The sequence below is a fragment of the Martes martes genome (genome assembly GCF_963455335.1).
Source record: "Martes martes genome assembly, chromosome: 4".
In the NCBI taxonomy this organism is placed as follows: domain Eukaryota; kingdom Metazoa; phylum Chordata; class Mammalia; order Carnivora; family Mustelidae; genus Martes; species Martes martes.
Window position 1 is genome coordinate 135,813,973 of NC_137891.1, and position 24,725 is coordinate 135,838,697.

Here is a 24,725-nt window from a genome sequence, read left to right on the forward strand (position 1 = left end):
GCAGCTCCAGAACAGCCGAGTAAGGCCCAGAGCCCGTCCCACGGGCCCGGCCCCCGCGCTGGCTACACGGTGCCAAGCATCCGCCGCTCGCGCCCCGACACTGAGCGGCAACGCGGCGCAAACCAACTGCGGCCGGGTCCTGGCGGCGCGCACGTGACTTCGAGGTGCGGCCAATCAGCGCAGCCCTCTGCGCTATTCAAATCCGCGGCGCGGCCGACGGTTGTGCAGAGTCACGCAGCCGTCGGGGCCACCGGGCTGCCGTATCGTCCAACGCCGCCATGCACTGCGCCGGCCGCTGACAGACCTCCCGGGCCAGCCAGGCGGAATGGAGAGTCGGAGTGTGCCTCCCGGGCCTTATCGGGCCACCAAACTGGTAAGACCGCCCGGAATGGCTAGACTTTGGCCAGCCGCAGCGATGGCCGCCACCACCTTTACGTGAGAACGTTTGTTGTTTTTTGTCTTCTTGAGAGGACAGATGGATCCCAGAGCCCCTTGGTTCCCTGAAAAGGAGACTGAGGGGAATTAGGCATCGCGAAACCCTTGCGGGACACGCCTATCCCCCTTCTTTGAGGGTCTGGGCTGTGAGCCGTTAAGTCCAAAGGGTCGCGTCCCCGGGTTTGCGCATCACACACTAGCCTTTTTTAGGCGACTCCTGTGCCTGCAGTTGTCGGCGTGCCCTGGAAAGTCATAGAATATTCCGATTTTAGCCACTCCCCACATCTGATTCTCTACCCCGATCAGGATTAAAGAAGAACTGAGAAAGAGTTCTGTTACCCTGTAGTGTCAGAATGGGGACAGCCCGAATGTGACAGCTTCGTTTTGCTGGGTCTGTAGAATTTAATGCAGGATCTACCGATTGTAATCGCATTAGGTAACAGCTACCCATTTCAAAACTAAGCCCAGAACAGTTAAGATACCCAACGGGAACCACCGTTGGTAGTCACTGGGTTTGTACTCTTATACAATGTCTTTGTGCATTTAGATTCTCAATCCAAGAGAGTCCAGTGCCACTGGGTGCGTGACATTAGAAGAGTGGTTTAACTTACGTTAGCCTCAGTTTCCACATTGGTAAAGTCGGGCTAATAATGTATACACCCACCTTAAAGGATATCCCAAGAGGATACCGTATATGAAAGTGTGTTGTGATCTATAGATCCTATGGATAAGTCAGAGCTCAATACGTTTCTTGAATAAATGTATGAAATGGGGAGGTGTGGTGGGAAGAAAAGAATAATTATTGTGTTGTGGGTGTTGGGGCCGCATTGGTTAGATAACCGATAACATAGCTTGTAGTGGGATAGTTGGGGGTTATAAATCAGATTTCTTGGACTCTAATACAGGATTTTTCAGTTGAAGAGTGATGTGTGTAACTTTACACCACCACCACCACCTTGGTACTCCAGTGTTATAGCTACCACAAACCTGAAAGTTTGGGTTATTTGAGGACAATTTGGAAAATACGAGTATCTTTTTAAAACCTAGGTGCACCACTGTTATTCAATATGCAATGGACTTAAAGCTTAGTTAATTTACCCTCTTGTTCTATGTTCACTATGGGAATCTTCATATGAGAAATATATAAGGTACTTCAACATTAAAGGTATCTTCCAGTAAAACTACTGCCTGCCATGAATTTTATTTGACCAGCATAGTAGTTATGAATGCAGGTTCTTGAGTCAATCAAACCTGAGTTTGAGTGCCTGGATTCATCATTTAGCTGGGTGACTTTGGTCCAATTATTAAATCTCTCTGTGCTTCATATTCCTTATATGAAAATGGGATAATAATAGTACCTACTGATAGAATTCTGAGAATGAAAATGAAGTAATGAATGTAAAGTAGTATCTGACACAAATGCTACCAGCATTTTACTAATATTAGTTGAGACTTTTAAAAAAAAAGGAATGTTTTCTGTATTGAAGACTAAGAGGCAGGTTCATTGCAGTTCTTCATTATTTGCAGGTTTCCTAAGTAAGCCAACCAGACCGTTAAGTGCTTTTAGTCAAAAACTATTACAAAGAAGTATTACTACAATACTAGAATAAAGAGAAATCAATATAAGATCTGAAATTTTCTGTAGTAAATAAGATGATTTCTTAACGAATGATCCTTAATGTTTATGATACAATCAGTTGTGAATAAAATAATTTTCTTTGTCTACTTTGTTTCAAGTCAGTAAGATATCTAATTTTTGTTGTTTAATTTAAAAAAATATATTTTCTTTCTGCAGTGGAATGAAATTACCACATCTTTTCGAGCAGGAATGCCTCTACGAAAACACAGGCAGCACTTTAAAAAATATGGCAATTGTTTTACAGCAGAAGAAGCAGTGGATTGGCTTTATGACCTATTAAGAAATAATAACAATTTTGGTCCTGAAGTTACAAGGCAACAGACTCTCCAACTGCTGAGAAAATTTCTTAAGAATCATGTAATTGAAGATATCAAAGGCAGATGGGGATCAGAAAATCTCGATGACAACAGTCAGCTATTCAGGTACTGAACAGACAAGTAGCTACAAAATTGAATTACTTAACAAAATTTAACTCCATTTCTATAATGCTTTTACTAAAATTGCAGCTTCTTCAGAAGAAAATTTTTTTTATAAAACTTACTGCTCTTAGTACAATTAAAAGCACTTAGAAGTTAAAGTTAGTTGCTGCACAATTAAAACTTGTAAAATGTTAAATAGTATATAAAATAAAATAGGTATTGGGATGAAAGAGTGAGATATTATCACTTCTTCATATTCTGAAAGCTGTAACATTTCAAGAACAGATTATTATTAACCTTTAGTTTCATGGGTTGAGGAACTATAAGACAAATTCTCACAGGTCCTTGCCCTCAAGTAACATATAATCTTATATAGTCTAAGAATACATGTGATAAAATAAATAATAGCAAACTTAAAATAATAGAAGAAATATACCATAGGTTAAAGGAATATTTATTAAGGATTTACCATGTATCAGAAGCCCTGCTTTATGATTTACATGTTTTCTTATTTAATCCCCAGACTATTTAAGCAGGATAAATATTAGCTCATTTTTACAGATAAGGAAACTAAGATCATGTTTCATTTAATCTTGTTACATATGTATGATATATGTTCTTCCACCTTGAAACACTGTAGACATTTGTCAGATTAGTAAATACATTTGTTCTCCTGTCAGTTGTATTGCAGCTTTCTCTGTGGAGCCTTTCTGACTCCCTCAGGCCACCATAATTGCTTTTTCTCTCATGCACACAGGGTTCTGTTTCATTTATCATTCAACTAAGTCTTTGGATTCTAATACCCATGCTTTTTTCCTCTACAAAATTAGTAGTTTTCAAGTGAAATGTCTTAGAAGTTGATTTTTGCCTCTGTATCAAAGATGATTTATGTTGTACAAGTGAATTGCAATAACAAGCATATGAATAGTTCATTTTGTAGAACATTCTACAAATCCCTCCTCTCCTAACTATAGCTTAGTCACCTTTGTGAGCTCCTTTGCTATTATTCATTCTATCACTGTTACTGGTTCTTAAGGTCTTAGACTTAATCTTTACTTCACCTCTCTCCCTGGGCAATCTCTTACCATGTCTTCACCTACTTTCCTTTTAACTTTAAAATTTCCAACCCAAATACATCTTCTGAAATTTAGACCCATTTTTTGCCCATCAGGCATTTCAGATACAACAAAGAGAAAAATCAGTATCATGTCTTAACCTGAATTTTGTCTTCTAATGTCTATCCCTAGATGAATGATACTGTTTTCCCTGTAGTTGCTTTGATTCTTTTCCTTTCCTTTCCCCTTTAAATATGATTTAATTAACAAACCATGTCTGTTATACTGCTTCAGTAGCTCTCTGTCCACTTCTCTCTCCACCCTGACAGTTCTTTTTGTTAGACCATTTTTCTCTCTTACCTGGAACTCTGTGTAATTCTTCAACTAATCTTTCTGCCTCTAGTCTTTTACAATGGTAATAAGGTTATAAAGTACTTATAAATATACTTTACCAAAAATGTGAAGACCTTACTGGAGAAAATTATAAAGTTGTATAGAAGGTAGTAAGTGGAGAAGGATATCCTGTTGATGAATGAAAAGACTTAGTGTAATAAAAGAGTCACTTTTCCTAAATTCAGTGCATATTCATTCAAAATCCCATATAATTCCTTTATAGAATGTGACAAGCAGGTTCTAAAGTTCAAGGCAGTTTTGAAGTGAACAAGGAGGGGAGAATTGCCATATATGATACCTGGGCTTAACTTAAATTGAAACAATTAAGTACTGAAAAAGCAAACCCATACATACAGTTGGTTCTTGAATAATGCAGGGATCAGAGACACTGACTCCTTGCATGGTCAAAAATCCACATATAACTTTTGACTCCCTTAAAACTTTGCTAATAGCCTACTATTGACCAGAAGCTTTATTATTAACATATGTAATCAATTAACACACATTTTTGTATGTTACATGTATTATAAACTGTATTCTTATAATAAAGTAAGCTAGAGAAAAGAAAATGTTATTAAGAAAATCATAAGGAAGAGAACACTTCTATAATACTGTACTGCGTTGATTTAAAAAACCTGTGTGTAAGTGTTCAAACCCATGTTCACAGGTCAACTGTATATGGGAACGTGGTATAAGTTATACATGGATTAAATACCTAAATATGAAAATAAAATTCTTATGAAGGAATATAAAAAATATTTTAGGACTGTGGAATATAAAAGAACTTCTGAGGTCACTATAAACTTATGCATATATTTAATGTGTACGATACTATAGAATGAAAAAACAAAACCATACATATTGTTAATGAATATTTATTAAAAGTATAAACATGGGGGCTCCTGGATGGCTCAGTGGGTTAAAGCCTTTGCCTTCGGCTCAGGTCATGATCCCAGGGTCCTGGGATCGAGCCCCACATCGGGCTTTTTGCTCAGCAGGGAGCCTGCTTCCCCCTCTCTCTCTGCCTCTCTGCCTACTTGTGATCGCTGTCTGTCAAATAAATAAATAAAATCTTTAAAAAAAAAAAAAGTATAAACATGAACAAGAAGGAAATAACACTAAATGCAAGTTAATGGCTTCCCTCAGAAAGAAAGAAATAGAATAAGCAAAGAATTTCTTTCACTTAACAAAAAAATAATAATGAAGTCTTTAGTAAAACATTAACAATTGCATTGGTTGAAGATTACATACATGCATGTTATCTATACTATTTCCTGTATCTTTGAGATATTCTTTATTACACTGGAGGGGGGAAAACATTATAATCAAAAGGAGTAACAGAGACCAAGATCTGGAAATTAGAATATGCACAGTCAATAAAAGTCAGAAATATATATAAATTATAGATAGCTTGTCAAAGAGATTTAAAAAATGGAACTATTTCCTTCTTCAACAGAATTGATCCCAATAATACCTCTAAATTATGCTGATATAAAGTTAAATATGTAGAGTATACTAAGGAGAGTAGGAAACTATTAAGATATTTTTTAAAGGTTTAATGAGAAAATCGATTTATGTAGAATCTTTATTCCTTGGTAATATAAATTCATTTCTTTTGTGATTTTTATTTTAAATAAACAGGCATTAAAAATTTGTTTCTGATCTTACATTACTTAATTGCATATTATTCTTAAACCAGATTTCCTGCAAATTCTCCGCTTAAAAGTCTTCCACGAAAGCATCCAGAATTGAGAAAAAACAGCATAGAAAACTTTTCCAAAGATAAAGATAGCATTTTTAAATTACGAAATTTATCTCGTAGAACGCCTAAAAAACTTGGATTACATTTCTCTCAGGTAAAACATCCCTTTTGCTAATTATTAGTTTAAATATAACTACCATGTACTTAATTATAAAATCATTTAAAGTATATAAATCTTTAATATTTGAAGCCAGTACTGAAGTCTCTTAATCTGCATTGTATTCCAAAAACGTGTGAAAATTGTTTTACAGTAGAACAATACAATGCATAGGAACAATAATAAATATGGTAGTGAGACATACTTGAAACACTATTTGTATAATTTAAGTCTGTTTTGTTTTAAATTGATTTGAGCGTGGTAGGAGCAGCTACAAAGCCAAAAAGCTCTATTACCATATGTTAACATTATTTCTTTAGGTGATACCTTATAGCTTCATTGTGGACTGTTTGCCAATAAAATTACAAAATATTAGGAATTGTGTCACTTCAATATTTCCTTAATTTGAGCATAACATTAAACCAAAGTAATTTTTTTCCAGGAAAATGTAGAGGAAATGAACCATGAAATAATCAATGGAGATCAAGAAAACTCAGTTTATAATAGAGAAATAAGCCAGGAAGATGTTGAAGAAGTTTGGAGACATATTACTCTGATCTAGTAAGCTAAAACTAAGCTCTAACCAAGTTCTAGAGGTGTTTAGAATGTTAACTTGACATTTTTATCAAGATATACAAATGCAAAAAAGCTTAGAATTTAACCTATACGTGTTTCTTAATAAATGCTCTTGCTATAGTTCTAGTATAGTAGAAATAGAATGTTTTCAGCATGATTTGTTTTTTCTTTGAATCAAAGTTATACATATAGTTTGGAGTCTTATACTGGAATCCTTTCAAGGTTACTAAGATAAATACATTTGAAAGTGGATACTAAATATAAACCTTGTAAGTTTGGTTTAAGAAAAGAAATACTCTGAATACTTTGTTTGCCATTAATACTCTTTCATATTTATATCCTATTCCATTTATTTTATGGAGAAAAAGAAGTTTGTCTTCTTTCTTCTGTTTAGCCTACAAACTATTTTAGGTGTGCCATCCCTAGAAGAACTCATAAATCCAAAGCAAGTAGTTCCTCAATACGTAATGTACAACATGACCAATACAAGTAAACATGGAATAGTTATACTACAAGACAAATCAGGTTGGTATCAATAAAAGAAGTTAGAATCTTGTTAGCATAGGTTGCAGCTATAGTGGGGGTGCAGAAAGACTAAAAATATAGAAAATAGAATACTTTGAGAGAGCATCAAGGGGAGATTATTGTTTTATCATAGGTGCTTTAGTAGTCATTTTAAGTGAATATTATTCATACTATTATTTTTGCCCCTAAGTGGTACTTATGCATGTTTTTTTAAGTGGTAGGGCTAGATATCCGAAAGTATGCAAATATAATAAAATTATTGATTAACTACATTTTAGTGAGGGCCTACAATGTACCAGGCATTATGCTAAAGATTTAGTGATGAACAAGAGAGAAATGATCCATGACTTCCTGGAGCTTATATAAGTAGTTACATATAAATTTACACAGGTCAAGACATATAAGCAAAACTGAGGTAACACACAATAAAATAAGCCCAAACTCTCAAAGCCAATATTTTAAAGATTACTAGCTTTGTATTATATATATAGATATAATATATTGATTTTAGATCTAAGATGGAAAAATTAGGGATATAATTCAAGCCAGATGCATTACAAAACTTAACACTTAAAGAAATCTATCAATAAATCTCAAAGTGTTAACTCATTTTTTATAATCAACTGCTGCCTGCAGTGTTAAGTGGCATGCATTACTTGAGTTTCTTTCTGTTGGCAAGAACTTTAAGGCTTAAATTGTAGGAACAAAAAGCAAAAACTTAAAAGTCATGTTGTTTATGCATATGGCTTTGGTCCAGTCCCATCTTTCATTACCTAAAATCACATACTTAACAGTATATTCTCTTATTCAGACTTTCCGTTCTTTATAACCATAAACTTTTCAAGTCAAGTGTATGTATGGTTTTTGTGTTGGTGTCAAAAACTACAAGGTTTTATGCAGCATATTTCAGTTAGTGACAAATGATAGATTTTAAGTAAGCCTCACTGTGAAAGCACCCTAATATTCAAATATAGCTCATTTCAATCATAGATCTCACTCAGGCAGTAATATTCAAATAGCATAGCTATAATTAGAATGGAAATGAAGATAAAGAAAACATGGTAGCAGTGGACAAGGATGAACATTTGTTTATTTATGAATCCCCACCAAAATAATGTATCCTCAATTTTGGGATAACTAATTGTTTTATGTATCATGGAAACCATCAAACTCAAGATCTCTAAGTTTTAAATTTGTATTTAAAATATTATTTTGGCTTTATGCCTTGTTAAAAATACAATAACTTTTAATCTTGATAATATACATGTATATACATACATGCATATATATAGATATACATGCATATATGTGTGTGGGTATAATTATATGTATATAGTAAGTGTAAAGTATTAATATACTATCATAAAAATTGTGTGATTTACTAAATAGTGTAAATATATTTTTGTATAGATGACCTTCCTCATTGGGTCTTATCTGCCATGAAGTGCCTAGCAAACTGTAAGTTAACCATGCAAAATATGTATGTATATATGTGTTTTATATTCATAGTATTTAACAAGAACTAAAGAGATTTTTTAAATAATTCATAGAGGTCCTGATAAATTTAGAGTATGCCAATTTCTCTTGATGCTTAAATGACAATCTAGTAGAAATTATTACATTTCCTTGCACGTGGAATAGAGTCCTTAACTTTTTCTACGAAGATGTTGGTTTTATAATTCAATCTTATCATGTATGGCTCAGTTTTCATATATCATAAAATCATAGGTTAGTGGGTGTTAACAGAATTTTTAGGAATAATATACATCAGTTGTCTTAGTGAGGCCTCTAGAATCGTAAACAACCTGTAAGTAATATAGCTCTTACAAGCAGGAAAGGTTCAATCAGAAATAGTCTCATAAAATCTACTTTGGTCCCCTTGCCATTAGTACAAGGCTTCAACACTGAGGTGCTTCATGACATGCTTGTCATCAGATATATACATATTATATACATAATATATCCATCAGATATATTAATGGGACTTTTATATTTATGGAAAAAAATGATCTGTCACTAATCAGCAAACCACTTTTCTTAGCATGTTGTTTTTTCCATAATGATCAGTGATAACTGATTTTTATAATTTGAGACCCTAGTTCAAGTAGAAGACCCTAATTGCTTAAAAAATCAGTTTTAAAATATGCAGAAATATGTGCTTCTAAATCATTAAATTAAATTATATTTTGATAGTTTTCTTACAAAAGGTTTTTTCTCATTCTTATGAAATGAGTATTTTATTAATAAAGTTCAAGATAGGTATATATTCCCTTGTTGTCCACTGGGTGTCAATATGACAAAATAACAGAATAAATAGCAATAAAGTAAATAATGTAAGTGATAGAAATATTTTCTTTATCAAATTGAAATAAAGATCTTAATCATAAGCTTGATTTTTGAGTTTCTCTACCTTCTCCCATCTAACTGCCCTTCTGCCTCATACTTGGCTCATGGTTAGCAACCCAGATACTTACACTTTCAGGATTTCTCTGATATCTCATGTTGAGGGATTTTTTTTTCTTCTCTTTCTTACCAGTCTATGTTATACCTAAATGGTACCAAAGATATAATTTACTAGATTCCAAATTAATAATATATCTAGCCAGAGGTAGTATTTAGACTTGTAGTCATTATTTAATCCCTATAGTAATCCTATGACATACAAGAATCAGTGATTAATATACTATCCCATTTTTTTTTCCAGAAGAGAAAATAAGGCTTTTGAAAGTCTACTGATAATATAAGGAGCTATGCATTCAAACCAAGATCCTCGAACTATAAATTCTGTATTTTAATTCTAGTAAAAGTATTTTGTCTTAGAAAACTTTGTAATGATTATCAAAATTTATATTTTACATATTGAGACTATTTCTTATCCTCCTTAAGGAGAAGTTTATTTTGCTCTATGTAAATCCATATTAGCCTTTAAGCTATTAAATATGTGTGATTTTTTTCTTTAATCCTTTTTCAGTGCATGTGCTCACATTTGTATGACAATACAAAAGTTTGGAGACAGAGAAGTAAGAGAGATTATTTGGGTTTGGGAAGAAAAAGATTATAACTTGAAAGAACAGCATCAGTGGCTCAGTCAGTTAAGCATCTACCTTCTGCCCTGGGCTCAGGTCATAATCCCAGATGAGCCCTACATTGAGCTCCCTGCTCTCCGGGGAGCCGTCTTCTCCCTCTGCCCGCCACTCCCCCTGCTTCTGCTCTCTGTCAAATAATAAAATCTTAAAAAAAAATAAAATAAAATAAAAAAGAATAGATAGAAGAGTGACTCTCAAACCTGATTGGGTATTACAGTAACTAGTGAAACTAGCCAAAGATTCTGATTTGGTTGATTCATTAGGTGGTTTAATTCAGTTGATTCAACATACCTCAGAAGATTCTTAGAGTGAAGATTCCCAGATCAGCATTTGGAAACTACTAAATTAGCCAGAAGCAAACATTTCTAAGTCAGTAATTCTTAGCTTTGCCTCCATAAATTCTGGTCTATACAGAGGAACTTATATTTTTAATAGGCATATTGGATGATTCTGATTATATAATCCATAGAGCATACTTTAGTTGTTAGACCTCAAGGTCCCAGGTCTAGCTCTCACTTACACTGCTCTAAGTTCTAATCCTAGCTTTGCCACCAATGGCTCTTTCATTTTAGGCAAGTTACTCTGAGCTTCCCTTTTTTCATCTGTAACATGAGATCAGATTTTATTTCTGAGTAAAATACTAACAAACCCGAATGATTCTTTTAAGAACGTTAAGCTAATGAAATGGCAATGTAAAGACATTATTTAAATTCATTAAGGGCATGCTTTGTGTTAGGCAAAATTTGTTCATGAAAATGTAAATTTGCAAAAGAGAATTTAGAAGGATTATTTGCATTACCTAAATATTCTTTGTTTTATAAAATGAGTTGCAATAAAATCTCATTAAATAGCCTTAATATTTTAAAATATATTTTGGGGCACCTGAGTAGCTCAGTGGGTTAAGCCTCTGCCTTCGGCTCAGGTCATGGTCTCAGGGTCCTGGGATCGAGCCCCACATCAGGCTCTCTGCTCAGCGGGAAGCCTGCTTCTCCTCTCCCTCTGCCAGCCTCTCTGCCTACTTGTGATATCTCTCTCTCTGTCAAATAAATAAATAAAATCTTTAAAAATAAAATGTATTTCAAATTTTGCCCTCTAGACAATTTTCAAGTATATAAATATTAAAACAAAATGCTAGTAGTTGCTTGTAGTGATTTCTAATGAAAACATAATAAGAAAGAATGAGATGTGCACAACTCTTCAGATTTTTGAGTTGTGACAGAAGTTGTTAAACTTAGCTCCTTCATGAAATACAAGTTTTATACTTTTTAAAATTTAAAATTTTTATTTGAAATAAAATAAATTTTGCCAATTTTTTTTTTGCCTCCTGTGTCTTAGGGCCAAGAAGTAATGATATGAATAATCCAACTTATGTTGGATTTGAACGAGATGTATTCAGAACAATAGCAGATTATTTTCTAGAGCTCCCTGAACCTCTGCTTACGTTCGAATATTATGAATTATTTGTAAGCATTTTGGGTATGTATGGATTTTTACTTATTATTTAAATTTATTTTATTAACATTTTCAAGTCTTCCATAATTTATAAGATCAAAAAGTGTAGGTAAATATAAAGGTGGCAAGCTATGAATTATTTTAAAATTTGGGAATACTCTGGTTCCTGTTATGTTGTTTTCCAATTTAAAGATGTCACTCCAACACCAGTTCTCCACATCAGTTTGGTGCCCTACAATTCAATTCATTTCTGACACTGACTACCCAAAATTAGACTAGACCCCACAAGTTAGGCACAAAATCCTTCAATCCTGATACTAACCATAGAGTTAATGTAAACACCAATTAAGTGCTGACCTCCACAAGACTGCCCTCCGTTCAGCTGTCTATAAATGAGGTCCTCAGGCTTACTTATACTTCTGCCCAACTACCAGTTTGGGGGTTCCCACCTTTCTTGGATTTAATGATTGATTTTAACTCACAGAACTCTGGAAACTGCTTTATTAATCAGTACCAGTTTTTTAAAGGATACAAGTCAAGAACAGCCATATGAAAGTGTTAAGTACATAGGGCAAGATATGGAAGTAAGGGCTGTGCAGATCTTTCATGCCCGCTCCAGGAATGCCATCCTCCCAACCATGTCCATATGCTCACCAACCCATAAACTCCCTTAGTCTTGTTACCTCAGAGTTTTAATTGAGGTTTAATTACATAGGCATGATTGATTAAATGTATTTGGTATGTAATTGGTGACTGCACTCAGTCTTCAACACATATCCCCCTCTCCAAGGAGGTGTGAGGTAGGCTGAAAATTCCAACCTTCTCGTCCAGTCCTAAGTCACCTCATTAGCATAAACTCGGATGTACTCAAACAGGTGCATTATGAATAACAAAGACTCCTGTCACTCTGAAAATTCCAAGCCTCTTAGAAGCACTACACCAGGTAGTAGAGACAAAGACCAAATATATAAGTTTTATTATACTATAGTTGTCTTATAATTAAGAGCTTTCTAATACTCATAGACTGAAACCAGTTTTTTTGATGTATTTGACTCAATTATAATTTAGACTGTTGAAATAAACTTTAAAGTTATTTATGTCACAAGTTGGAAAACCTCTAGTCTTGCACTTTGTAACTGAATGTTGCATGTGTCCTATTTAAGTGGCTTCTGAATTAAGCAACTGCTATTTGTACTATACTAACAATATATACTATAGTGATGCTTTATTTTTTTAACTTTACTATTGTTTTTGTTTTATTTTTGCCCACTGTCACACAGTTGCATTTTAATTTTTGTTTCATTTCCTGGTAGTTGTTTGTGGCTACGTCACAGTTTCAGATAGACCCAGTGGGATACATAAAATCCAAGATGATCCACAGTCTTCAAAAATCCTTCGCTTAAACAATTTGAATTCCTTCAAATCAACTGAGTGTCTTCTTCTCAGTCTGCTTCATAAAGACAAAAACAAAGAAGAATCAGATACTACTAAGAGACTACAGATAAGTGATCAAGGATTTCAAGAAAAATGTGCTAAGAAAATGCAGCTAGTTAATTTTAAAAATAGAAGAGCCAGTGCTAATGACATAATGGGAGGAAGTTGTCATAATTTAATAGGCTTAAGTAATATGCATGTTCTATCCTCTAACATCAAACCAAGGTGCTATTCTTTAGAAGGAATTATAGACTTACCAGGGAGTGCAAGTAAAGAGGTCTTCAATGCCTTCCATCAATCTGTTCTGAATATAGAAGGACAAAATAATAAGCAGTTTTTAGAGTCTAAGAGCAAACAGGAATCCCTAATGAATCTTCATTCAGAGGAGAGTAATCAAAAGCCACTCTGTGTTGGTTTTAAGAGAACCTCTACTTTGACTGTTCAAGACCAAGAGGAGTTATGTAATGGGAAATGCAAGTCAAAACAGCTTTGTAGATCTCAGAGTTTACTTTTAAGAACTAGTAGAAGAAGGAATAGTTTTATCAATATGCCAGTGGCTGAAATTATCATGAAACCAAATCTCGGACAAGGCAGCACAAGTGTACAAACAGCTATGGAAAGTGAACTCGGAGAGTCTAGTACAACAATCAATAAAAGACTCTGCAAAAGTACGATAGAACTTTCAGGAAATTCTTTACCTCCAGCTTCTTCTGTGTTGACTGGCACACAAAGTAAGGTTGATGCTTTCAATGCATGTAATATTAACTTTTAGTGTTTACTAACTGTGTTTTGTTTACCTGTCTTTTCTTCTCTGAAACTGCTTTGTATTTTTCCTCCAAAAGGAAATGTTTTTATTGCAAAAGACTTTGTCATGACATAACCAAGATTTATTCTACTTACCTAAAGCACTTATTTTCTTTTACCTCATTTTAACTTATTCTGAGTCACTTTATTTGTAGTAGGTAAAGGATGTTAATACTCAAATAGGTTATGAAGAATGTAATGAGAATCTACCAGCTTTTGAGCAATGTGGAAATTTCTAGGGATAGTTAAAAGAAATTATTACTAAAATATTATTTTAGTATTTATATAACTGTATTCTTCATGTAATTGTATATGCTCGTAGTATGAAAGCAATTTAGTGTCATTGATGATTTTTTTGGGGGGTGGGGTATAATTTTGCCTTTTAGGTTTCCTGCAACCTCATTTAGAGAGGGTTGCCATCGATGCACTACAGTTATGTTGTTTGTTACTTCCCCCACCAAATCGTAGAAAGCTTCAACTTTTAATGCGCATGGTTTCCCGAATGAGTCAAAATGTTGATATGCCCCAACTTCATGATGCAATGGGTACAAGATCACTGGTAAGTTGATTTCTTAAGGAAAGAATAAGCCCTGGTTCATACACTAAAAAAAGAAAAGCAAATCACCCAAAAGCACTACTTGAGTGATATTGTGGTCTCAAAATCCTAGATTCTTAGCATAGAAAGGCTCTTAAAAGTATCTTTCTTAGTAGCAGAATGTTGGTGCATTAATCTTTTGTGCCCAGTATGCTAAACTTTCATATCCTGATCTTTATCTTGTCTGAGCACTTTGCCTCTTCACTCCTAACACATCATATTGACAGACCTGGATTATCAGATCATATTCCATTGCCTTGTACAAATTCTGTTTGGTGAGGAAGAAAGAGAAGATATAAGCACGGTTAAAAGCATAAGGGCACTAAAACTTTGTAAATGAGAGAATTAATAGAAATCTTGTGGTAGTGGGAAAGTTTTATTTGATGAAATATGTGAATTAGGATAGCATTTCACTGTGGGCAAGAAATTGGGACAAACTACTACAAAGCAGTCTCAGACTCCATAAGAGGATGAGGGTAGAAGCATTTTATCCAGATATTGATTGAAATGAACTCTTAAAATAGTATCTAATCTCTCACTCACTCTCTCTTTTCAAGAGCTGCCACTTCCTCAGTGCAGCTTCAAATGATTTTCTTATAGCAAGGAATCTGGAGCTGAGTTCTATTCTTCCATTCACTAAGGACAGTTCTTTAGCAATGATAGACCCAATCTAAAAAGGAAGAATTATTCTTGAATAATTGTGACACCATTAAAAAGCATAGGGAAGTTTATAGAGGAATATATTTTGAGAGACATGAGTAGAAAGAAAATAATTTCAGTTTTATACTTTTTGAGTTTGAGTTTATAGGACATCCAAGTGAAATTTATCCAACAGACTATTAGAAATGTGAGCTTGGTGAAGAAAGATTAGGTCAGAAGGCAGATTATTTGGAGAGAAGTAGTAGTTGGAGCTTTGAGAATAAATGAGCTCTAATAAAGCTAGGAAGGATGAATAAAAAGCTGAGGACTCAGTCGTGGAAGGAGAGGAAAACATGTCTGACGTGTAGGAATAAAACCAAAAATATTTCAATTCAGTAAATATGTTCCTCATCTATTATATGCTAAATACTTAGAATTCTGATAACTATTTTAGAATGAGGTATGTGTTTCAGTGTCTTATACTTAGTGGATAATATGGATATGAATGAGAGTAAATGACTTTTGAAACAAAATTTACCCCAGGATTTGAAGACTCCTTGTGATGGAATTGAAAAATGTATGTATTGTCTTTAAAAACTGACAGAATAAAGATTAAAAGCTATTTTCCAGAATTTCAAAAGCTAAATAAATGGTACCAACCTCATTATCACTAATGTTTACATGATGTTATGTATTCTTCTAGTTTGTGTTTTATGGGGTTAACTTAATGTAATAAGTCATTGTTCTTTGACATTCTTTAAGTGACATATCTATATGTTACTAATGGAACCAATGGTATTTACCAATAAAATTGTGACAAAATTAAAGAAAAAGCTAAGCCCTTTATAATCCTTTGGAATTATATTAAGGAAATACTTAAAAAGTACTTTAAAAAGAATTAATATATTCTTACCTTTCTAATGTACTTAATTGTCCTCATTTTTAAGCTGAAGTCTGCTTATCACTTTATCTCAGTACTTTAGCATGATACCCAGAAATTCCTGATATCTTATTTATATAAAAGCTTAGGTTTTTACATTCACATCTTTTAATATGTTTCTAGATGATACACACTTTTTCTCGGTGTGTGCTATGCTGTGCTGAAGAAGTGGATCTTGATGAGCTTCTTGCTGCAAGATTAGTTTCTTTCTTAATGGATCATCACCAGGAAATTCTTCAAGTACCCTCTTACTTACAGACTGCAGTGGATAAACATCTTGACTACTTAAAAAAGGGCTATGTATGTATTGTAAATCTTAAAATTCTCTGCATTAGTCAGTTCCAAGTGGCAAACTCATCTCAAACTAGCCTAATTAAAAAGGAAGTCTTTATTAGCTCACATAAATAACCTCTAAAAGTCAGGAATATAGACAGAATCTGGGGACTCAAATAGCAATAAAACTGTTTTCATCTCTTCATCTCTTATTTCCATTTTGGTCCTACATTTAACAAATGGCTCCTTCACATGATAGAGGGCATATGGCTGATTAAAGCTCTTAAGTCACAGACTTGCATTTTTAATCCAAAAGGAAAAAGAACTACCGCTTTACCTACCAATTTGAAAAGTTCTTCACAAGGCAACTACTACGTGCCTCTGGACAGTCTAGGCTAAAAACACATCCTTTAGTAGGTTCAGGGTAAGTGCATTGGAGATAGGGCCACACTCTGGCTCTATATAGATTAGAGGAGAATCTGCTCTTCAAAAAAAGTGAGGGCAGGGACACCTGGGTGGCTCAGTTAAGCATCTGCCTCTTAATTTTGACTTAGGTCATGATCTAGGGTCGTGAGATCGAGCCCCCACATCAGGCTCCACAGTCAGTGCAACATCTGCTAGTCCCGTTCCCTCTGCTTCTCACACTCTCTCTCTTTCTCAAATAAATAAATATTTTTTTTAAATATTGGGCAGGGTGGGGGATGAGGATACTAGAGCTGGAATGGGAAGCAACTATTAAAAGAAGGAGAGAAGGAATGCTGAGTAACCAAAAACAAGATGTCTGTTATATTCAATTTTTGGCTGCCGAGCACCTATATTTCATAGTATGTTTCTTCCCACATGTACCATTCTAATATTGCCCTGGCTTATTATAATTATCCTTAACAATTTCCTTCTGTTATCAGCAGATGATACAGTATCTGCTCATGCTCCTACACCTCAAAAACAGTAGACGAATATTATTACCATGTCAGAACAGTAATGTTTTAAAATGAATTAAAGCATTATTTTGATTTTTATTGTTTTGTAGTTAAAAGAATAAAATTCATGGTTAATGGCAGTAATGATAATGGATGAGTTTAATACTTATTCTGTGCTGAGCACTTTATATACATTAACATTTGTAATTCCCATTTTACAGATGAGGAAACAGACCAAGAGAAGTAGAATAACTTGCTCAAGGCTACAAAGCTAGTAGATTGTGGGTCTGGGATTTATATCCTGGGATTTATTGCTACTCTACTGCATAATACAGTTTTCTTAAAGTATTAAATGTTTGATAGCAAATTAATAGATACTAAGTCTCATCGAAAGAACCCTTAGCAAATAGGAACATGAACAGGATAGACTTGGACTATACCATTTTGTTCACAACAGATTAAAAATCCTGGAGATGGACTGATTGTTCCTTTGCCAACGTACTCATATTGTAAGCAGATTAGTGCTCAGGAGTTTGATGAACAAAAAGTGTCTACCTCACAAGCTGCAATTACAGAACTTCTAGAGAATATTATTAAAAACAAGAGTTTGCCTCTAAAGGAGAAAAGGAAAAAACTAAAACAGGTAAGAGAATGAACAAGTTCTCAATCATAATATTTTCATTATGCTGTTGCTGATTGTTATTTAATAAAATTAAGAATCTAATTTCTCCTAATATTTTAGATTTTAGATACTATATATATGGGCTATGTATATACCCTACTTTCCTGGCTTTACTCTTTATCCTGAAATTTAAATAATAAAAATAATAATAATAATAATAACAGATACTCTTCCTTCTTATAATTATAGTTTAGATTAGCCTGGGAGAACAATTAAAATATTTTTATTATAATATATAACTTTTACTGACTCATTATTACCATTTAGAATTTTAAATCTCCATCAAAATCTGGTAACAACATGATTCTGGTAAGTTTAATTCCAGGTCTGAGATACTCAAATATGAAATATACTAAATCATCATGACCTTCACAGGTGTTACAAATGAAAAGATAGAAGATCTGGAATTTAGGAGGAGAACACATTAGAAGAGAATCCTAGAATATTAATGCTAACTTGGATCTAAGAAATCTTACATTATACCTTTCATATATGAGAAAGCAAAGGGAAAGGCAAGGATAAATTAAAAGGATACTCACTTCTGAAATACATGTTTGAGAAAGGCACTGAATTCTTATGTTGAACACTGGCTTCAGCTAGGATAATAAATGTAAAATACCCTCTAATTTCTCACCTCATTTTTAAGTTTCAGAAGGAATATCCCTTGATATATCAGAAAAGATTTCCAACCACGGAGAGTGAAGCAGTCCTTTTTGGTGACAAACCTACAATCAAACAACCAATGCTAATTTTAAAAAAACCAAAGTTTCGTAGTCTAAGATACTAACTGAATTAAAAATTACAGTGTAATACCTGTGGAACCTTGGTAAATGAAGCCATATCTAAGAATCTAGCTTCTAAAATAGAAGTCTATTTATTAATAAGATTTTTCTAAGAAAAATATATAAAGAGGTACCAAAGTAATTTTTTATCAGTGTAAGACTGCTAAGAAGCTAATAGGTATCAACTGAGAACAAATAACAAAAGTGGTACCAGATACTTTAACAAGAAATCTTTTTTTTAATACAGCACCTGTAAAAGCTATTATGGTGTGTGCTAAAATTTTACTTACTTGAATTTTGAAAACTGACATGTCAAGATTAAGCTGTAATTCTGTTTTTAAAAAAATATTAACTTTATCTGTACATGTACTTATGAATATTAGCTAAAGTACTAGTTGTTTAGTTGTTTATTCTTGTTCCTAAGTAAAAGAATGTGAAGAATATTGGAAAACTCAGTGAATTCTCTATGCTAAATGTTGCACTCTTTTGTATGTTCTTTTTCTACTTTTGATCTATTTATATATATGTGTGTGTTTTTAAAATATGTACATGTAAGTCTTCACTTTGCTTTAAACGCTTATCAAAACTGCTTCAATCATTCAATTTTTCAATAAATATCTTTGGCATTCTTATGTTCATGTATCTACTAGAAGATAATGGTGTAAAAGAAGTATAAGGCAATCATGTATTCATTCAAAAACTTTATTTAGCAACTATTATGTGCCTTTTATTATTCCAAATAGGGAGAGAAAATGATGAATAAAATAGAAAATTTCTTCCTTTATGTATTTTCTAATCAAGGGAGAAATACCTTTCAGATACTTAAAATAACAGTATATCCCCTGAAATCAAGTCATGGAATGTCCTTCAGCTGAAGACTGACCTCTTTAGTTATGGAACAGTTCTCTAAGCTAGTGTTTTCAAACGGTTGCATATTAGAATCACCTAGAAAGTTTTAAAACAGTAATGCTCAGGCTCTACCTTTTATCAGTAGGCGTCAGTATTTTTCAAACTCTCGAGGCGATTCCAGTATTCAGCCAACTTTAAGAATCAGTCCCTAAACACTTTTTATAAGCATTTAAGCAAATGCCAAGCTTGGCTTTATTGTTTCATTGGATGAAAATGCAAATTATAAATGCTTCTCATCTTAATACAAGGTTATTCATATTTCTGCTTTATTAAATACAAACTTGAAGCAGTTTTTCTTCCATATTTTACTCCAAGATTATTTAATATCCATTCTTTATGTGTAAAGATATGTAATAGAGATGTAATAGACACTTATTATTCAATAACTTGATATCTCAATGTAATGTACTATAAAATGGCAATGTTTCGTTTGAAATTACTACTTTTTATTAAAAACCTGGACAGAAAATGATAACTCCTATCTTTTGCCCTTAGCTATAAAACTATAGGACCAAATTAGATCTTTTTCCAAGGTGTCTATATGCTAAAATTTTCCTCTTTAAAGATGTATAATGGGGCACCTGGATGTCTCAGTCAGTTAAGCACCCAACTCTTGATTTCAGCTCAGGTAGTGATCTCAGAGTTGTGAGATATAGCCTCACTTCAGGCTCTGCACTGGATGTGAGGTCTGCTTGAGATTCTCTCTTTCCCTCTCCCTCTGCCCCTCCCCTCACTTGCACTGTCCCCTCTCTCTCTTTCTCTCTCTCTCAAATAAATAAGATTTTTTTTAAAGAGATATGTAATTATGTGAATCCTGTTGCATATTGAGATAAAAATTATTGTGGATTTTCTAATGATTTTGTTTTTGTATCCATTGATATTAAAATATTATAAAGTCAGTAACTTTTCATCTGCAGTAGTGTACATGCAATTGAGATTACAAAATTGGTGTAACAATTTAATAACATGAATTGTGAAGTCAGGTTTGAATTTTACTGTGCTATTTACTATGTAACCTTGGACAAATTAACTGTTCTAAGTTCTACTTTCCTTATCTATACCATAAAGATTATAATAGTTATCTCTCTTTTTGAATTGTGAGAATTAAATAATATAATACATGCAAGTGTTCAGCACAGTGTCTAGTCTAGAAACAGCACTCTATTAAATATTAACAATTATTGTTAGAATTACCTCAAATTCTAGCACTAGAAGAGATCTTAGCAAAACACATAGTCTTGTGCCCTCTGAGTTTCTTTAGGCAGACATGAACCAAACAAAATTGTGAACAATTATTGAGTCTTATTAAACTATTGTTTAGTTAGAAGATGAAAGTTCTGATTGTACACACTGGCTGAAAAATTTTAACCTAGTATGAAGGGAAAATTTGATGAGGAAGGAAAGTATGAATATCTTTAGAAGCAATATTCTTGAGTATATGAAAACATGGGTTGCAGTATACAGTAAAGGGCTTAGCCTTCAGCTAGAGCATGGACAGATTCCATACTTTGCATACTGTCAGAAAAAAGGCAGAGTATTTAAGTTCAAATATAGATTGGTTGAATGGATGTTGATGGCTTACAGAAATTCTCTTCTAATTGCTTTTAGTTTCTTAGGAACTAAGAAAGTCAACTGCTAAGAGTAAAGCAGGATGGGGAGGATGATATGCAGGTTATACCAAATCAAAAGATGTCTGGTTGTTTTATAAACTGTAGTTCTTGCCACCAACCATCCCCGATTGTTTCTGCTAATGGTTGTGTTATAATGATCCACTCTCCCCACATATTGTCCAGGACAGTTATGTAACATTTAGAAGTGGAGAGTATGTGACATTTTCTACTGACTACATTCTGTCCTTGGGAAACTTAAACTCTTTAATTTCTTCATCTATAAAATTTGAATAATAACATGCACCTAACCAAGTTGTTTTGAAAATCAAAAGAGCCAATATATTTAAATCTTGAACTGAGCCAAGCCCATGTTCACCTTCCCAGTCCTTTCCTCTTTCCTTATATTGAGCTTCACAAGATCTCTGCTAATTAAAACTCCTTTCCTACCAACTCTCTGCCTTCGTATTTCACAGTATGTTTCTACTCTATCAGTGGTAGTCATTTTGACCTCATATTTAGTGGAATTAAAGATAGTTTGGAATTTTACATCCTAACAATCTGTGTACCTCTCCAATAGATATACCACTCTTTGATTCTAAAGATAGACTGAGAGAGTATGTGTGTGTGTGGCATTGAAGTCTTTTAAGGACAGAAAATTAAGGATTGCTAGTTTTAATATTAAATTCTAAATAAAAAGAAATAAAGTCAATTTCACTAGAATAAACTTAACAGTTCTGAATACAATCAAGTAGAGCAACTAAGAATCTTTTATTACTCAAAATTAGCTTTTTTTATTAACTGAGAGTCTTATTTTCTAAGAACTAGGGGGAGAAAGGTACAGATTACCTGTTATCTCCTGAAAATTTCAGAATGTGCACTGAGGAAATGCAGAATTTATAAGACAAGTGAAAGCAGTGATTTTTTTTCCTCATTATAAAAACAATGTTTTTTTTTTTAAATAGAAATATCTGTATCAGAGTGTAGATTCACGTGTATTAGTTGATCTTTGAATTGTCCTTTCTTCCGTAAGCAACTAAAAAATCAAAGTATATGAAAGAGCTGTTTTTAGACATTGGACTGTAAGTAATATGGGACTATGATGATTGAACATGGTGAGCCTTATGATTGCCCTTAGATTACCACCTGGAGGCAGTTGCCAGGCCTCAGTGAAGGAAGGGAGAACCAAATGAAGCCCAGCATCTCACTACATTTAATAACTAGAGGAGAGTTCAGGATGACTGAGGAAGCTGCAAAACAACAAAAAGCTCAAGAGATCTGCAGAGTAATCTAAAGAATTTGTTGAGTAATAATTGGCATGGTCAGAGGTGAAGGAAGTCAGTTGAGTACTATTCAAAAAGGCCAACAAAAGAATAACTGGAGGGGCAGCTGGGTGGTGCAGTCAGTTAAGCTTCTTACTCCTGGTTTCGTCTCAGGTCTTGATCTCTGTCTTGAGATTGAGCACTGGGTCAGACTCCACACTAAGCAAGGACCCTGCTTGATATTTTACGCTCTTTCACTCTCACAAATAAATAAGTAAATAAATCTTTTAAAAAATAAAAAAGAATAACTGGAAAGCAGTAAACCAAACAATCCTTGGACCTCACTGAGCTGGGAATAGTTTATGTTACCATCAGGAAGAATAGAGCGTCTAATACATGGGGCATTGGGTTGTGCTTTACTAGTAGGGCCAAATTAGCCATAAATTTAAACTGCTATGGATTTACCTTAATGAATCTTGAAAACACCTCAAAATGTTCAAATTGATCAAGTAACTTCCTGCATGCCAGAACAAAGTTCCATACCTTTTTTCTCATATCCTTTAAAAATATTTTTATTAGTTTCAAAGGTAGAATTTAGTGATCCATCAATTGCATATAATACCCAGTTCTCATTCCATCAAGTGTCCTCCATAATGCCCATCACCCAATGATCCCTTCCCCCACCCACCACCCCTCCAGCAATCCTCAGTTTGTTTCCTAGAGTTCAGTCTCTCTTATAGTTTGCTTCCTTCTTAATTTTCTTCTTGAGTTCCCTTTCCCTATGTTCATCTGTTTTGTTTCCTAAATTACACATATAAATGAAATCATGGTATTTGTCTTGCCCTAGCTGACTTATTTTGCTTAGCGTAGTACTCTCTAGTTCTATCCACATCACTGCAAATAGCAAGATTTAATTCTTTTTGATAGCTGAGTAGTATTCCAGTGTGTACATATACTACATCTTCTTTATCTATTCATCTGTTGATGGACATCTGGGCTCCTTCCAAAATTTGGCTATTACAGACATTGTTGCTTTAAACATTGGGGTGCAAGACCTCTGAGTGGCTCAGTTGGTTAACCATCTGCCTTTGGCTTAGGTCATGGTCCCAAGGTCCTGGAATCAAGTCCCACATTGGGCTCCTTGCTCAGTGGGGAGCCTGCTTCTCCCACTGCCTGCTGCTTCTCCTGCTTATGTTTTCTCATTCCCTCCCTCTCTCTGATAAATAAATAAATAATAAACATCAAGGTGCATGTGCCCCTTTGAATCACTATGTTCATATGCTTTAGATAAATACCTACGGGTACAATTGCTGGGTCATACTGTAGTTCTATTTTTAACTTTTTGAGGAACCTCTATACTGTTTTCCTCAGTGGCTGCACCAGGTTGCATCCTCACCAACAGTGTAAGAGGGCAAGATGTCCCCAAATCTTCTCCAGATCTCCAAATCTGCTGTTTCCAGAATTGTTCATTTCAGCCATTCTGACTGGTGTGAGGTGGTATCTCATTGTGGTTTTGATTCGTATTTCCCTGATCCTGAGTGATGTTGAACATTTTTTCATGTGTCTGTTGGCCATTTGGATGTCTTCTTTGGAGAATATCTGTTCATGTCTAGTCCCCATTTCTTGATTGGATTATTTTTTCTTTGGGTGTTGAGTTTGATAAGTTCTTTGTAGATTTTTTATACTAGCCCTTTATCAGTTAAGTCATTTGCAAATATCTTCTCCCATTCCAGAGGTTGCCTTTTAGTTTTGTTGACTGTTTCCTTTGCTGTCCAAAAGCTTTTCATTTTGAGGAGGTCCCGATAGTTCATTTTTGCTTTTGTTTCTCTTGCCTTTGGAGACGTGTCTAGCAAGAAGTTGCTGTGGCCAAAGTCGTAGAGGTTCCTGCCTGTATTCTCCTCTAGGATTTTGATGGATTCCTGTCTCACATTTAGGTCTTTCATCCATTTGGAGTTGATTTTTGTGTATGGTGTAAGAAAATGGCCCAGTTTCATTCTTCTGCATGTGGCTGTCCAATTTTCCCAACACCATTTGTTGAACAGACTGTCTTTTTTCCACTGGATAGTCTTTCCTTCTTTGTCAAAGATCAGTTGACCATAGGGTTGGGGGTTCATTTCTGGGTTCTCTATTCTGTTCCATTGATCTGTGTCTGTTTTTGTGCCAATACCTACTGTCTTGATTACAGCTTTGTAATACCCCTTTGAAGTCCAGAATTGTGATGCCTCTAGCTTTGGTTTTCTTTTTCAATATTCCTCTGGCTATTTGAGGTCTCTTCTGGTTCCATACAAATTTTAGGACTGTTTGTTCCAGTTCTGTGAAAAATGCTGATGGTACTTTGATAGGGATTGTTCTGAATGTGTAGATTGCTTTGGGTAGCATAAAATTTTAACAATATTTGTTCTTCTAATCCATGGGCATGGAATGTTTTTCCATTTCTTT

At 34.1% G+C, this 24,725-nt stretch overlaps 1 protein-coding gene across 3 annotated transcripts; it reads left to right on the plus strand.

Annotated features, from left to right (window-relative positions):
• Positions 1–279: 279 nt before the first annotated feature.
• On the plus strand, positions 280–20,491 carry DEPDC1 (DEP domain containing 1; the record flags this gene model as incomplete). Of its 3 annotated transcripts, none has more annotated exons than XM_080803021.1 (12): positions 280–373; positions 2,231–2,496; positions 5,641–5,797; positions 6,243–6,361; positions 6,771–6,901; positions 8,312–8,359; positions 11,323–11,463; positions 12,753–13,604; positions 14,064–14,236; positions 15,975–16,151; positions 17,502–17,687; positions 18,373–20,491. In XM_080803021.1, 12 exons carry the CDS (start codon positions 326–328, stop codon positions 18,511–18,513), a joined length of 2,439 nt encoding a protein of 812 aa, XP_080659147.1. In that variant the 3' UTR covers positions 18,514–20,491. The 3 variants fall into 3 exon arrangements, with proteins under 3 accessions (XP_080659147.1, XP_080659146.1, XP_080659148.1); XM_080803020.1 differs by having other exon boundaries at positions 326–373; positions 18,379–20,491; XM_080803022.1 differs by lacking the exon at positions 12,753–13,604 and having other exon boundaries at positions 326–373.
• Positions 20,492–24,725: the final 4,234 nt, after the last annotated feature.